The 16806-nt window shown below is 35.7% G+C and overlaps 1 protein-coding gene across 8 annotated transcripts in view; it reads right to left on the bottom strand.

The window, feature by feature from the left end:
- Positions 1 to 9776: 9776 nt before the first annotated feature.
- The window catches only part of SLC35B3 (solute carrier family 35 member B3), a 50408-nt gene continuing 43378 nt past the window's right edge, over positions 9777 to 16806 (bottom strand). For 7 of the 8 annotated variants that reach the window (XM_007487982.3, XM_056823403.1, XM_007487980.3 and 4 more), the window contains exons 9-10: positions 14612 to 14681; positions 9777 to 12848 (exon numbers count right to left, since the gene is read on the bottom strand). In XM_007487982.3, the coding sequence (XP_007488044.2) occupies positions 12698 to 12848; positions 14612 to 14681 (221 nt within the window). In that variant the 3' untranslated portion in view covers positions 9777 to 12697. Of the gene's footprint in view, positions 12849 to 14605; positions 14682 to 16806 lie in introns of those variants that run through there. The other variant, XM_056823406.1, reaches the window with a different exon arrangement.

Here is a 16806-nt window from a genome sequence, read left to right on the forward strand (position 1 = left end):
AATTATTTTGCAAATCTTAAAGCTTTATATAAATATTAACTATTATTATTAGGTAGGTGATATTATTATCCTCATTTTATAGAGAAGAAAACTAGTCTCAAAGAGAGACTTGCCCAAGATCATTATAGCTAGTGAATATTGGCAGGATTTGAATTGAGGTCTTCCTGGTTCTAAGTCCATCACAGTATCCATTATACCATACTGTCTGCTTCCAAAAACATTCCTCAAATGGTATTGTGTGCTAAGATTTTGTGTTAACAAATGAAATCATTTCCTGGTTATCCTTCACACTGTGGTTGGCTTTGGGATAGAAAAGTGGAAGACCAAAGCTAAAGAGACCAAAGCTAAAAAGCTACCTTTTAGATGATGATGCATCACCCCCAAATCACTGCATTAATGGAAATAAGCAACTCATAGAGTAAGGAATTGCTTATGATTAAGAGATTTGGTGGCTGGTTATATTCTATAATTAACTACTGAACAATGCACATTTCAAACATAACCTCTTGGAAAACTCCCTTATGTGTTGAGTCATACACTGCTTTGAAGCTTTTCTAACCCTTTGCAAGACAGAGCTTACTCCAAAGCAACAGTTCACTGAAGTGAATATTTTTTTTTCATAATGTCACTACACCGTAGCATAAAAAGTATTCTAACTATATGCCATGAAATTAAAACAACAGACCATGACTCATAGTGAATTATGGCTTTATCTGACATTCACAAATTTTTTTATAAGTAACACATTTATAGAGAAAGTAATGAATACCAAATCTTTCAAATACTTGTGATGATTAAAGAAGTCCTTTCATTTATACCGGCAGTTCTTTAGGAGCTAACAAATAAAAACAGAGACCACGTACATTGGAAAATGTGAAAATCAGGTTGAAGTGGATGAAGACCAGGTGACAGATAAAATCAGATAAATTCAACTAATTTTGGAAATCCTGACTGTATTCTAGGGTCCCAAAGATATCATGGTGGTACTGAATTGGGGAGGGAAATTTGCTATCATTTTTGAGAAGTTAGAGGGAAGTTTTTAAGGGGTTTAAGAGTCAACACATTGTTAATATTTAAAGGGAAACAAAAGCAAACATGGTAATTGAATCTGTAAACTTAAACCCTAAATTGCTTGGGGACAGTTCAAAGAAGAGGGTGCCAAAAAAATCATCTGTTAAGTCCTTGAAGATAACATGGTACTAGTTAACAACCACAATGATTTCATAAAGATCAAAGTCTTTTCAGCCTAACCCAATATGGTTTGAGGTAAAAACGTCTGATCTATTGAGTCTAGACAAAAGGTAATCTACACCAATTTTATCACAGTTCATTAAGGCTTAGTATAAAATACTCCTTAATAAGTCAATTAGCACCATAGATTTTAAAGCTGGATGCTCTGAGGTACAATGCCCTTATTTTATAGAAATGAAAAATGAGATTTAGGAGTTAAGTCCAAGATAGTGAGATCTGTACCTCAGTCTACTAACTCCAAGTCCAGGGTACCTGACACTGTAACCACACACAGGAAATGCAATAGATATCATGTAATTTTAAATGTTTTGGGTGGTTCCACTTCAAAGAGTGGGAAGTGGATAGGAGGGATATTGGTGGTATTTGAGGAAGGTAATCTCTAGATGAATATCATTGATAAATATTTTTAAACCCTTATCTTAAATCTTAGACTCAATACTGTGTATTGGTTCTAAGGCAGAAGAGCTGTCAGGGCTAGGCATTGGGAGTTAAGTGACATGTCCAGGGACACACAGGTAGGAAGTATCCAAGGTCAGATTTGAATCCAGGACCTCCTGTCTCTGCGTCTGGTCCTCCATCCACTGAATCACCTTGCTGCCCCCATTACTGACATTTTCATCACAATCTTGGACCCTGGCAAGAATAGCTAAATGATTCTGCAGATGCCACTTCCAGTTCAAGGGTGGGAAACTTCATATGAGAGCGAGTCAAATTTTAAGTGATCTGGATATATAATAATCCAATAAAACAAGAATTATATTAAGTACTGCTTTATATAAGGCATAGTGTTAGGTTCTAGGATATAGGCAGTAGTCCCTCTCTCAAGCTCACTCTCACATACATTGCCATAGCCTATAAATAAATTGGTATTGCTTTTTATCAGTCATGTCCAACTCTCCCTGATTCCATTTGGGGTTTTCTTGGCAAAGATACGGGAGTGATTTGCCATTTCCTTCTCCCGCTCATTTTTTTTTAAATATTTTATTTGATCATTTCCAAGCATTATTCATTAAAGACATAGATCATTTTCTTTTCCTCCCCCCACCCCCCATAGCCGATGCGTAAATCCACTGGGCATTACATGTTTTCTTGATTTGAACCCATTGCTATGTTGATAATATTTGCATTAGAGTGTTCATTTAGAGTCTCTCCTCTGTCATGTCCCCTCAACCGCTGTATTCAGGCAGTTGCTTTTCCTCCGTGTTTCTACTCCCTCAGTTTGTCCTCTGCTTATGAATGGTGTTTTTTTCTCCTAGATCCCTGCAAATTGTTCAGGGACATTACACCGCCACTAATGGAGAAGTCCATTACGTTCCATTATACCACAGTGTATTAGTCTCTGTGTACAATGTTCTCCTGGTTCTGCTCTTCTTGCTCTGCATCACTTCCTGGAGGTTGTTCCAGTCTCCATGGAACTCCTCTACTTTATTATTCCTTTTAGCACAATAGTATTCCATCACCAACATATACCACAATTTGCTCAGCCATTCCCCAGTTGATGGGCATCCCCTCGTTTTCCAGATTTTGGCCACCACAAAGAGCGCAGCTATGAATATTTTTGTACAAGTCTTTTTGTCCATTATCGCTTTGGGGTACAGACCCAGCAGTGCTATGGCTGGATCAAAGGGTAGATATTCTTTTGTCGCCCTTTGGGCATAGTTCCAAATTGCCCTCCAGAATGGTTGGATCAGTGCACAACTCCACCAGCAATGAATTAATGTCCCTACTTCGCCACATCCCCTCCAGCATTCATTACTTTCCTTTGCTATCATGTTAGCCAATCTGCTTGGTGTGAGGTGATACCTCAGAGTTGTTTTGATTTACATCTCTCTGATTATAAGAGATTTAGAACACTTCTTCATGTGCTTATTAATAGTTTTGATTTCTTTATCTGAGAACTGCCTATCCATGTCCCTTGCCCATTTATCAATTGGAGAATGGCTTGATTTTTTGTACAGTTGATTTAGCTCTTTATAAATTTGAGTAATTAAACCTTTGTCAGAGGTTTCTATGAAGATTTTTTCCCAGTTTGTTGTTTCCCTTCTGATTTTAGTTACATTGGTTTTGTTTGTGCAAAAGCTTTTTAATTTGATGTAGTCAAAATTATTTATTTTACATTTTGTGATTCTTTCTATGTCATGCTTGGTTTTAAAGTCTTTCCCCTCCCAAAGATCTGACATGTATACTATTCTGTGTTTACCCAATTTACTTATGGTTTCCTTCTTTATGTTTAAGTCACTCACCCATTTTGAATTTATCTTGGTGTAGGGTGTGAGGTGTTGATCTATTCCTAGTCTCTCCAATTTTCCCAGCAGTTTTTATTGAATAGTGGGTTTTTGTCCCAAAAGCTGGGATCTTTGGGTTTATCATATACTGTCTTGCTGAGGTCGCTTTCCCCAGTCTATTCCACTGATCTTCCTTTCTGTTTCTTAGCCAGTACCAAATTGTTTTGATGACTGCTGCTTTGTAATATAGTTTAAGGTCAGGGACTGCAAAGCCCCCATCATATGTGTTTTTTTTTTCATTATTTCCCTGGATATCCTTGATCTTTTGTTGTTCCAAATGAATTTTGTTATGGTTTTTTTCTAAATCAGTGAAGAAGTATTTTGGTAGTTCAATGGGTATGGCACTAAATAGATGAATAAGTTTGGGTAGGATGGTCATTTTTATTATATTGGCTCATCCTATCCATAAGCAGTTAATGTTTTTTCAATTGCTCAAGTCTAGTTTTAGTTGTGTGGAGAGTGTTTTGTAGTTGTGTTCATATAGTTCCTGTGTTTGTCTCGGGAGGTAGATTCTTAGGTATTTTATTTTATCTAAGGTGATTTTGAATGGGATTTCTCTTTCTAGTTTTTGCTGCTGAACTGTGTTGGAGATATATAGAAAACCTAATGATTTATGTGGGTTTATTTTGTATCCTGCAACTTTGCTAAAGTTGTTGATTATTTCAATTAGCTTTTTGGTTGAATCTCTAGGATTCTTTAAGTAGACCATCATGTCATCTGCAAAGAGTGATAACTTGGTCTCCTCCTTGCCTATTTTGATGCCTTCAATTTCTTTTTCTTCTCTAATTGCTACTGCTAGTGTTTCTAGTACAATGTCAAATAATAGAGGTGATAATGGGCATCCTTGTTTCACTCCTGATCTTATTGGGAATACATCTAGTTTATCCCCATTGCAAATGATATTAGCTGATGGTTTTAGATATATACTGTTTATTATTTTTAGGAATGACCCTTCTATTCCTAAGCTTTCTAGTGTTTTTAATAGGAATGGGTGTTGTATTTTATCAAAGGCTTTTTCTGTGTGTATTGAGATAATCATGTGGTTCTTGTTGGTTTGCTTGTTGATGTGGTCAATTATGTGGATGGTTTTCCTAATATATTGAACCAGCCCTGCATCCCTGGTATAAATCATACTTGATCATGGTGGATGATCCTTCTGATCACTTGCTGGAGTCTTTTTGCTAGTATCCTATTTAAGATTTTTGCATCTATATTCATTAGGGAGATTGGTCTATAGTTTTCTTTTTCTGTGTTTGACCTGCCTGGTTTTGGAATCAGTACCATGTTTGTGTCGTAAAAGGAGTTTGGTAGAACTCCCTCTTTGCTTATTATGTCAAATAGTTTGTATAGTATTGGGATTAACTGTTCTCTGAATGTTTGATAGAATTCACTGGTGAATCCATCAGGCCCTGGGGATTTTTTCTTAGGAAGTTCTTTGATGGCTTGTTGGATTTCATTTTCTGATATGGGATTATTTAAGAATTCTATTTCCTCTTCTGTTAATCTAGGCAGTTTGTATTTTTGTATATATTCATCCATATCCCCTAAATTGGTGTATTTATTGCCATATAATTGGGCAAAGTAATTTTTAATGATTGCCTTAATTTCTTCTTCATCTGAGGGGCTGTCCCCCTTTTCATCTTTGATGCTGTTAATTTGCTTTTCTTCCTTCCTTTTTTTAATTAGATTGACCAGTACTTTGTCTATTTTGTTTGTTTTTTCAAAGTACCAGCTTCTAGTCTCATTTATTAAATCAATAGTTCTATCACTTTCAATTTTATTAATTTCTCCCTTAATTTTTAGGATTTCTAGTTTGGTTTTCTGCTGGGGGTTTTTAATTTGATCAATTTTGAGTTTTTTCATTTGTATTTCCAATTGATTGATCTCTGCTCTCCCTATTTTGTTAATATAAGCATTCAGGGATATGAATTTACCTCTGATTACCGCTTTGGCTGCATCCCAAAAGGTTTGAAAGGATGTCTCGCCATTGTCATTTTCCTCGATGAAATTATTGTTTCTATGATTTCTTCTTTAACTAAATGGTTTTGGAGTATCATATTGTTTAATTTCCAATTGGTTTTTGATTTGGTTTTCCATATACCATTACTAATCATTATTTTTATTGCCTTGTGATCTGAGAAGGCTGCATTCATTATTTCTGCTTTTCTGCATTTGTGTGCTATGTTTCTGTGACCTAATATATGGTCAATTTTTGTGAATGTGCCATGTGGTGCTGAGAAGAAGGTGTATTCCTTTTTATCCCTATTTATTTTTCTCCATATGTCTATTAATTCTAATTTTTCTAAGATTTCATTCATTTCTTTTACCTTTCTTATTTATTTTTTTATTTGATTTATCTAAATTTGATAATGGTTGGTTTAAGTCTCCCACTAATATGGTTTTACTGTCTATTTCTTCCTTCAATTCTCCTAGTTTCTCCATTAGAAATTTGGGTGCTATATTATTTGGTGCATACATGTTCATTAATGATATTTCCTCATTGTCTAAAGTCCTTTTTAACAGAATATAATTACCTTCCCTGTCCCTTTTGATCAGGTCTATTTTTGATTTGGCTTTATCAGATATCATGATTACCACTCTTGCCTTCTTTCTGTCAGTTGAGGCCCAGAAGGTCTTACTCCATCCTTTTATTCTGACCTTATGGGTGTCAACCCGCCTCATGTGTGTTTCTTGAAGACAACATATGGTAGGGTTTTGGATTCTAATGCATTCTGCTATTCATCTACATTTTATGGGTGAGTTCATTCCATTCACTTTCAAAGTTATGATTGTCATTTGTAGACTCCCTGGCATTTTGATATCCTTCCCTAATTCTAACCTTTTCTTCTTTGGCTCTACCTTTTAGTCCAGTGATTTACTTTGTATCAGTCCCCCTTGTCCCCTCCCTTGATTTTTCCCTTTTTAGTCCCTCCCTTTTTGTTCCCTCCCCCTCCCCCCTCTCTTTCCCTCCCTTTTTGTTTTCCCTCTCCCCCTCCCCACCTTGGTTTTCCCTTCTCCCTACCCTTGTTGGGTAAGATAGACTTCAAGATCCCAATGGATCTGGATGTTTTTCCCTCTCAGAGTTGATTTCCCTGAGATTAAGGTTTAAGTAAAAAACCCTCTCTTCCTCTCCTTCTTATAGGAGTTTTCTTCCCCTCCCCTTTCCATGTGAATCTTTGTGTGAGAAAGATTATTCTATTTGGTCTTTCTTCACCCCCTATTGATACGTTACATTTTCCCCACATGTTAGTATACATAGATTGATAGAAATGTAGTCCTTATAGAAGAGAGTTTGAATAAAAGAAGAGGATAACATTTTTCTCCTTTCCACTTTCCTTAATATTTACCTTTTCAGGTATTCTTTGCTCTTTGTTTTTCGGTATCAAACTTTCCACAGAGCTCTGGTCTTTTCTTTGCAAAAAGTTGGAAGTCTTCTATTTTGTTGAATGCCCATACTTTCCCTCGGAAGTATATAGTCAGTTTTGCTGGGTAGCTGATTCTTGGTTGAAGACCCAGCTCTCTTTCCTTTCTGAAGATCATGTTCCATGCCTTATGATCATTCAGAGTAGAACTTGCAAGGTCTTGTGTGACCCTGATTGGCATTCCTTTATATCTAAATTGTCTTTTTCTGGCTTCCTGTAGGATTTTTTCTTTTGTTTGAGAGCTTTGGAATTTGGCAATTACATTCCTGGGAGTTGTCTTTTGGGGGTTTAGTGTAAAAAGTGTTCTGTGAGCTCTGTCAGTGGCTGTATTACCCCCTTGTTCTAGAATCTCTGGGCAATTTTCTTTGATTATATCTTGTATCACAATGTCGAGTTTGGTGTTTATTTCTGGCTTTTGTGGAAGTCCAATTATTCTTAAATTATCTCTTCTCCCTCTATTTTCCAGATCTGTCACCTTGTTGGTGAGATATTTTATGTTCTCTTCTAATTTCTTGGTATTTTGGCTTTGCTTTATTAATTCTTGCTCTTTTACACGATTGTTGTCTTCCAGTTGCCTGATTCTGACCTTTAAAGCCTGGTTTTCCTTTTCAGTTTAGTCACACCGGTTTTGTAGGTGCATGAATTCCTTTTCCATTATTTCCCACTTTTCCTCCCATAAGGCTTCCATCTTTTTGGTCATTTCTGATTCAAATTCTTCATGGGTTTGTGGAGAGTTTCCATTTCCTTTGGAAGGTTTCGGAGCATTTTCTTGTGTATCACCTTCTATCTCCTCTGTATTTTGTATTTTTGCTCCATAGAATGTGTCCAAAGTTGACCCTTTCTTCTTATTTTTCTTGGGATTTTGGGGCTTCTGTGGTTCTGTTGAGTTTGCCATCTCTGAATGGGGAGGATTAGCTTTTCTTATCTCTATCTGGTGTTCAGAGGTTTTAGTACTGGGCAGATTGTCCTTTCTATGTGTTTTCCCTGGGTTGAACTGAGTATGCCTTAAGGCAGTGACTTTCACTGGAACTGGAATGGAAGGATCCAGCCAGGGGGTTACACTCTCCCCTGGCTCTCTCTGTTTCCCTGCTGTTTGGGTGCCCCCTCGACTGGGTCGGGTTGCTTTCCGGAAGTTGCCTTCAGAATAGCTGGCAGTGAGGCTGTCTTGTCTTGTTGGCCCTGAGGATTACTGTTATTTCAGAGGACCCTGCTCTCTGAGGGGGGAGGTGCCGCGGCTTCCCGGAGCTCCAAGGGCAGTGACTTTCACTGAGACTCAGATAGAAGGATCTAGCCCGTGAGGCTGTCTTGCCGGCCCTGAGGGTTACTGTTGTTTCAGACGACCCTGCTCTCTGAGGGGGGAGGGGCCGTGGCTTCCCGGAGCTCCGAGGGCAGTGACGTTCACTGGAACTTGGATGGAAGGATCTGGCCAGGGGGTTACAATCTCGGGTCTAAGTTTCCCTCTGTAGCCTTGGACTCAGGGCTCCCACCCCTTAGGTCGGAGTGATCTCGGGTTCTGGCTTTTGAGGAGGGCCGTACCTTTTGATCCTGGTCCAGGTCCAGGAGGAGGATTCTCAGGGTCTATGCTGTTGATCGTTTTGAATTTTGGCGCCCTAGGAGCATATAGTTTGAGATCGGTAGGGAAGGGTTTCCGGAGATCTGAACTTTAGCTTTCTCTAAGCCGCCATCTTGACCGGAAGTCCTCCCGCTCATTTTACAGATGAGGTAACTGAGGTAAACGGGTGAAGTGATTTAGTAAGGGTTAGTTACCCATCCAGTAAGTGTTTGAGACCAGATTTGAATTCAGGAAGATGAGCCTTCCTGAATGCAGACCTGGTACTTCAGCCACTGCACCACCTAGCTGCCCTCATAAATTTATTCTGGTCCCATTATTAACTATCTTAGCTTCAGCAATCTTCCCTGTGTCTTCCCCATTGCACCTGGGTGGTGTTGCTCTGTTCAGTCATTTCAGTTGGGCCTGACTTGTTAGGGCCTGATGCCCTTGTCATTAAATAATAAAAAGTAAACTAGAGAAGGAGAAAGCATTAACAACTGAGGAAATTGAGGAAAGTTTAGGGAGAAGGTGGCACCTGAGTTGAAGGAGAGAAAGATTTAGAGCAAGAAAATGAGTAGGGAAGTGATGGATTGGAAAAAAAACAGATTGATGTTTTTAACAAGAAGTTTTAAGATAGAATGGCTGAAGAGAGGAAAACCAAACTGCTCAAATACATAATCGGGAGGATGGTTTATGAGCTGAAAAAAGAAGCAGAGATAGAATCTAAATTATAATAAATAACACAGTGATGTAATATGAGCAATTTCAAATAGATGTGGTTCTAAAAGCAAGGAAAGAATCAAATGAAATACTTAAAAGAACCATGAGGCAACTCATTCACTATACTAGCCAAATTTAACTAATTATGCAATAACTAATAATGCAAACAAGATTATAGGGGCAATTTTTAATCTATTTGGACAGGAATTTTTTCAAATATCCAATATGCTTGCAATGAGGTATTTAATATTTAAATTCTAAATGAATTTATTCATTAAGGTAGTTATAGTAAGACCTCTACTTGGCAACAATTTATTAGTCTTTAATTAGTGCTACTGTAGGTAACAACACAACTGCATTTCTTTAAAAAATTCTATATTTTAGATTATTACATCATATTAGTATTTCCCATAATGATTGAATTCATGAGGGTTTACGATATAAGAAAGCTATGAAAGGTCAGAATGATTTAACTTAAGCAATTATGTTTGGTAAAAGAAAGAATATTTTGACACAGGCAATTGAAACTCTGCAACAGGTTATTAAGGATTTTGTGTAATCAGTTTTTTTATTAGGCACTTTTCCCCAAAAGGACAGTTTTATTTAACCATCTTTTAAGGCCAGAAGGATAGATGATTTTTTTTCAAGGTTCATTCACATTACAAGACAATACAATAAATTTACAATGTGTATTAAAGTCATCGTGCTTCTTGATATAGTAATTAGATCAATTTTGAAAGATTAGAATTCAACTTTTCAACCCACAAGAGACTACTTCAAAATAGTTAATTGCAAATTTCAAATATTGGATGATCAGTTGTTACAACTCCTTCATCCATTAAGTTGCCTTCATCAGAAATGTAGTGATAACCATTATAATCACTGACCTTCACATACCTTAAATATGTCCCCTTCTCTCCTCTGCTATTGTCATCACACTGGTGCTAGCAACTCATAATAGTCCTCATGTGGGGACTATTGCAATAGCCTGCTGGCTACTGTAGGGGGATTTTGTCTGCCATAAGTCTCTCCTCATTCCAAACCAATTTTCCAAAGTCACAGGTCCAACCATGTCACCCATCCCCATCCTTCTCCCTTTAATAAACTATAGTGGCTCTCTATTGCCTATAGGATCAAATATTATAAAATCCTCTGGCATTCAGTGCCCTTTATAACCCAGACCTGCCTCTACCTCTCCAGTCTTTTCACATCTTCCAATCTCTACACATACTTTGACCAAGTGGTATTAGTCTCCTTAACATTCTCCCCTTCCCGCCAGCACCATCTTGCCTTGGGACAATTTCTCTGGTTGTCTCTCATGTCTGGAATGCTTTCTCTCCTCATCACTACCTCTTGGCTTCCCTGGTTTTCTTCAAGCTCCCAGAGAATTTCCACCTTCTAGAGGAAGCCATTTCTAAATCTTCTACACTTTAGTACCCTCCCTCTCATTTATTTATCCTGCATATAGCTTGTCTTTATATATTTGTTTGCTCATTGTCCCTTCCATTTGGTTGTGAGTTCATTGGGGCAGGGGCTTTCTTTTGTTCTCTTCGGCCTTTTTTCTATCTCTGCTGCTCAGCATAGTACTTTGCATCTAAATAGTGAAATAGTATAAGAAATCTAAAAGCATGTATGAAATAATCCATTGGAGCAGACACTGAATTGATCTGACCAATACTATTTGTATTGGGAAATCAAATTTATATTGGTTTTGAAAGGAAATGTTTTTGTTATATATTGGACTTTTGAAAAGCTATTAGTAGAATTAAAATAAATGGCTAAAATGTCAGATTATTCTAAGTGTAAAAAATTCTAAATGGCATACTTTTAGATTTATACTTTAATGGATAGAATCCTGGCTTGGAGTGAGGAATACCTACATAGGTTGAATTCCTGGCTGCTGATACAGCTTCTAAGCTGCGTTCCCCTGGACAATTCCTTGAACTTCTATGTATCTCAGTCTCTCCCTACAGCACTGATATAGTAAATGGAGAATCTGAACTAATTTCCAATATTTACTACTTGTGTGATCTTGGGTCAGGAACTTACTGTGGTTCAGTCCTAGTTCTTCATCAAGAAAAGGAGGAAGGTAGACTAGATGGCCTTCCAATTATAACTCTATTGAGACTACAGACTTAACTCCTAAGAAAGGTTGTGATTTGTTGGTGGGCACAGTTCCCTATGTATTTTCACAGAAACTTTAATAGTCTAAAATATTAATTAGTGTATTTACACTTTGGTAGATAAGTTCTTAATAACTTGTTTCACACCCCCCAAACTAACATCACCTGTTGGCCACCTTTCTGATGATAAAACATTCCAAATATAGTGAGACTTGGACCAGGCCAGAGGCAAAGCCCTTTCCCTTTGTTAGGAACTGACCATTTGTACCTCCCTGGCATATAATAGCCTTTTAAAAATTCATGGTCATCTCAAAGCTGCATCCCTGTTTTAATGACATAGTAAAATAGCTTTTTAGTAGAGATCACTTGCACTTCAAATAGTACATAAAAATAGCTTAGAAAATTTTTTCTACCATGTATGAGTTTCTAATTATTTTTTGTATACATGAAAAATAAACCAAACTTTCAACTACTTCAACTTTACCATATCTTTTATTGTTTCAAAGCTGACTAACATTCTGTGAGAAAATTAAACTATAATTATTGTAAGACAAACTTTTTTTCTGTCTTAATTAAGTGAATGAATCTCTCCGGGATCACTTAATTTTTTCAGCACCATCCTAGTGGACAGAAATAATCCTTCCAATGATATACATTAAACTGCTGCATAAAGGTAACTTCAAAGGACATCCTAGGCACATTTTACAGAATAATTAAAAGGCATGCTGTCACTGTGAAACAGATTTTTAAATTACAAGTGAGAGAAAATCCCCCAAATGTTTTGCTTAGTTAAATTCTATCTAATTTCCATTTTCAACTTTAATACATAATCATATTAAGATATTACAAATCATTAAATATATATTTTATTTAAAATAATCACTCTTCTAAGACTTTAAAGTGTAAATTTGGTCATCAGTATCATAATATAAAAAATCAACTTTAATAACTCCAACCAAATAATAAAGACAAGACAAGCCTATGAATTCCATATCAATGGCATTTTAGATATGACATAAATATGATATCCAAGTTGGTCTTGCAATGCTCCATTTCTACTGGAAATTCTCAATAAGCTGCCAAGTATATTTGGTCCTTCATCTTGATATTTTATTCTCATAATGTGTTACACACTGGCTTGTTGAATGTTTCAAAAGTAATGTGAATTCAAGTGTTCTGAAGAAAAGGTTGATTTCATATGAAAATGTTCATAGTTAAGCCATAATGCACAGCTTGCCTTCTTCTACTCCTTTGGTTTTTATAAAGATCCCTTTGGAAAGTGAATTGATAATTGTTCCCTCAAAAAAAAAAAAGAGTTCCATTTCAGACAGTGTAAATTACTGCCTATACTGTTTGTGCCAACGTCCTTGTCTTTCTGTTTTCCATTTTTTTATTTAATAGACCATATAGTGATGGGAGCTTGATTTTATCCATATTTTTGCTGTAAACATTGAGAAATATACCAAGCACAACCAATAAAGCAGACCATACATACCTGAGAGGAAAAGAAAGTAAAAGAATATCATTGTAAAACAAAGGAATTTGGCTATGTACACATAATTATTACCTTCAAAAATAGAAGTTTACTAAATTATCATATTATTTGATATTGTCATTGCTTATTTATTATTGATTTTATTAAACAGCATCTTCAGGGAAGCAGAAAAAGCACTGGATTATAAGTTAATCAATTTTAGAATTTCTAACCTTTGAAAAGTCAATTTACCAAACTGGGCTTTAGTATCTTCTTATGTAAAATGAGGGACTGGACTTGCACCAGAGAGACTGAAACTTAAGAATACCTCAAAAGATCAAAACTGTGTCAATTCATGCTGTACATTTTTTAGTTAATAAAGCAAAGAAAACATAATAGATGAAAATTTGTATTTCAAAGTAAATTATAATTTTTTGGTGTCTGAATTCATGGGCCTGGTTCATAGTGTTCTAGTTCCTCTACCTTCAGTCCTAAATTCTATGACTTCACTTATTGATATCTGAGAGGCCTGTACTGTTGTGAGTCTTTTCTCCTAAATCTTTAGAGAAAAGCCATTCTTTATTTTTAGTATGTTTAACAAATTTTGAAGCCTTTCATTATAGTGATCAAAGTTTAAAACCCAAACTTTCCAAAAGATCTAGAAAACATAATCAATGGTTGTGGATAACCTCAGAGGCTAGAAATTGGTTACGGGTCACTTAGAGAACCTAGAAAACTACTAGATAAGAGATTAAAAGGCATGAAAGAAGGCATCTCTAGGAAACAAAGAGAAACCAAGGAAACTTCCATAGATATTGTATGCTTTAACTATATATATATTCCAATTGCTCTGTGTTTTGATGGCAACTGAAGTGCAAAAATTTTATTTTTGCAAGGATATAAATCTATATATGTATGGATGAACATTCATTCTAAGGCAACTGAGACATATTTAAAATTCATCTGAGTGTGACTCCTAGGAGTTGCAGGTTACAGCTTCTCCTATTATGAATAGGTCCAAGACAATGCTGATTTCAAGTGAGATAAAGGCTCAATGGCCTTAGTGGTGCATCCTAATATACTGACCCAAATCACAAGGCCAGTACAATACACAACATCCTTAAGGTCGGCCTTGGGATGAATTCATCTTGGCTGGGCTTCAGACAGCAAAAAATTATTATTTTATTTTAATACATTATTTTATATTACATTATTAGTAATATTTTAATATATTTTATTTAATAAATAGATAAAAGACCCCTCAGAAGTGCCAGGGTCTATACTCTGCTTGCTCAGCCTTCAAAAACTCAGGGCTGCCAACATACCATGATGAGGCATAAAATGACTCTAATGAAGGATGGGCATGTATAATACATGACAGAAATCTAATAGCAAGTAAATATTTTAGGCACATCAACATGGTTTCCCTACATTAGGAGGAAAAGTCTTGAATTTCTGTATTAGAAAATAAGCACTTATTCTCAGTAATGTATACAGAATATATTACTAGCTTCCAGGATTTCAAGTTATGCATACTACTTTCAACAGAATCTATTTATATAAAAAGTGAATTAAGATAGTATCTATGAGAACTGTATAGAGATATCTGCAAATAAGAGCTTCAAGCAAAAAGGTTCACTATAAAATATTTTCTAAAGCATTAAAATTAAGGCACTTATCAAAGAAATAGAAGGAAAGTACAAGAACTAGAGTTAGTGTTATTTAGGGAGACATATTATATACCTCATAGAAGGCGAAAAAATTATAGAAAGCAAAGTACTTACTGAAATGTGAATGGCTTAGCAAAGAATATAAAAGAAAGCACAATGGTCATTGCTTTTCTTCCCGTTGTAACTGTAGGAAAAAAAAATGATCAGTTTATAAGCTTTCACTTTCTTGCTAATGACTTCTGAGACTTTCATCGATACTGTTGTAACAATACAAAACAGAAACAATATGAGTTATCTAACAGTGTACATGAATGACAAACATGAGATTTCTTTCTTCTATATGAGTTCTGAATTTTCACTCTAAACTGCATGCAATTCAGTGACTATAAACATTTAAAATGTTACCTTTTAGATTTATGTGATGTTATTTAAAATATATTATATTTTCATAGTTATGAAAGGACTTATTATTGATATGGGAGTTATCCCTGAGTCAGCTGTCTATATGCAATCAGAACAGTGATTGAGAACTAAAATCAGAATTAGTAAAAAGAAAAAAATAGGAAAAAAAGATGTGGAGTTAAACTGAAATGACTTAAGTGGAAATTTTTAAAAATGGGAAAAGGCCATCAGAAATGGCATGATAACTTATTCTAGAACTTTAACCAGTGTAAATTAATTGTGGCCATAAGGAGACCACTGATAGGTTGAATGTACTGTGGTCTATTAATGTAATATAAGAAACATCCACTATGAAGATTTCAGAGAAATTTAGGAACACTTTTATGTATAAATTCACACAGAAGGTGGTAAGCAAAACCAAGAATACAATTTACATAATGAATATAATAACATAAAGGAAAATGATACTGAAAGATATTTTTTGATATTGGGTCAAAGCAAAGACTAATGTTATCTCTGGTTTTCCTCCTCTCCAGACATGAAAAGGTCGGTGAGGTCTTTAATGAAGCCTACTTTGTTAGACTTTTACAATTTTTTTAAAGATCTGTCTAGCAGCCCTCTCTGTGTATATATAAGGCTACTATCAGCACAGCTGAAACCATCCTATTTACTGTAGAAATAGTCAAGTCCTGTGTAAATGATTTTTAGTTATGGCATTTCTGGGATTTTTCTCTTTGGGGTTCTTTTCAGGGGGTAGTCAGGCTGTTCTTTCTATCTTTGCTTTCTTGCCAGACATATTAATCTGGGTGTTTCTTTTTTTCATTCATGATTTACTGAAATACAGTGTTTCAGCTTTAAAGAAAATATGATTTTCAGGAAGTTCAGCAATTAAAAATTTATCTCTTTGATCTATCAATTGCTTTTTATATCAGATAGTGTAGTATATATATAGTATATATCTTGTCTCACTTTTTTCAACCTTTTGATTTTATTCTAATATTTCTTAATATCACATGGAATCATTGATCTTTGCTCTATTTCAGTTTTTAGGTATTCCATTTCTTGAGTATGGCTTACCACTTCTCTTAAGCTACTTTCAATTCTTTTCTCCAAAGACTTAATTTCATTTTTTGGATCTTGCATTTTTTTCCTCCTGGCACTCATGTAGTCATTATAGAAAAATCTATTTATTTTAACCTTTGAATCTATAGTTGTTATGCAGTTATACTTGCTCCTTTTGGGGAGAATCAAGATATGAAATACTTTTTAAAATTCTGGTTAGTGTTTTCATTGATTTACTCATCTCTCCTTTCTTAGTTCCAGAATTGAGCACTTCTCCCTCCCTACCCCCTAGCTTCCTGTTGCTCATTTTAGAGGAAGTGGTTCTTACTTTTGTTAACTTTGGGTTCTTGCCACCCATTTCCACCTATTGGATCTACCTTCCCTAGTTCTCCCCTTCCTAAAAGTTCAGTGTATTAGTTTTCAAGGTCTCTTTAGAGAACTTTGAAGCTACATGCCTAGAGTATTCCAGTCTGAGTACACTGTTGGTCAAGGCCTGTTGCTGTGGTCTGGAGCTTTCTGATCAGCATGGCAGTTGGTTCTCATAGGAGTATGAGAACTGAGATTTCAACCCAGGTTTTTGGACTCCAAGTTCAATGTTCTTTCCACTGAACCACAATGCTTACTTACTTCACTAAGCTTCAATTAACATTTTATGGAGATGACTACAAAAATCCAAAGTTGGCTTTGATTTCTCTTGCAACTGTGAAATTTAGAATCATGTTTTTAATGACTGAAGAACATTACTGAATAGGTAGGTATCTAATGGCACCTCAAATTCAGCATAGTTTAAATTTGGACTTATAATAGTTCACATCCCAAACCTGTCTTCTTCAGATCTGACTATT

Source organism: Monodelphis domestica, chromosome 3 (genome assembly GCF_027887165.1).
Source record: "Monodelphis domestica isolate mMonDom1 chromosome 3, mMonDom1.pri, whole genome shotgun sequence".
Classification (NCBI taxonomy): domain Eukaryota; kingdom Metazoa; phylum Chordata; class Mammalia; order Didelphimorphia; family Didelphidae; genus Monodelphis; species Monodelphis domestica.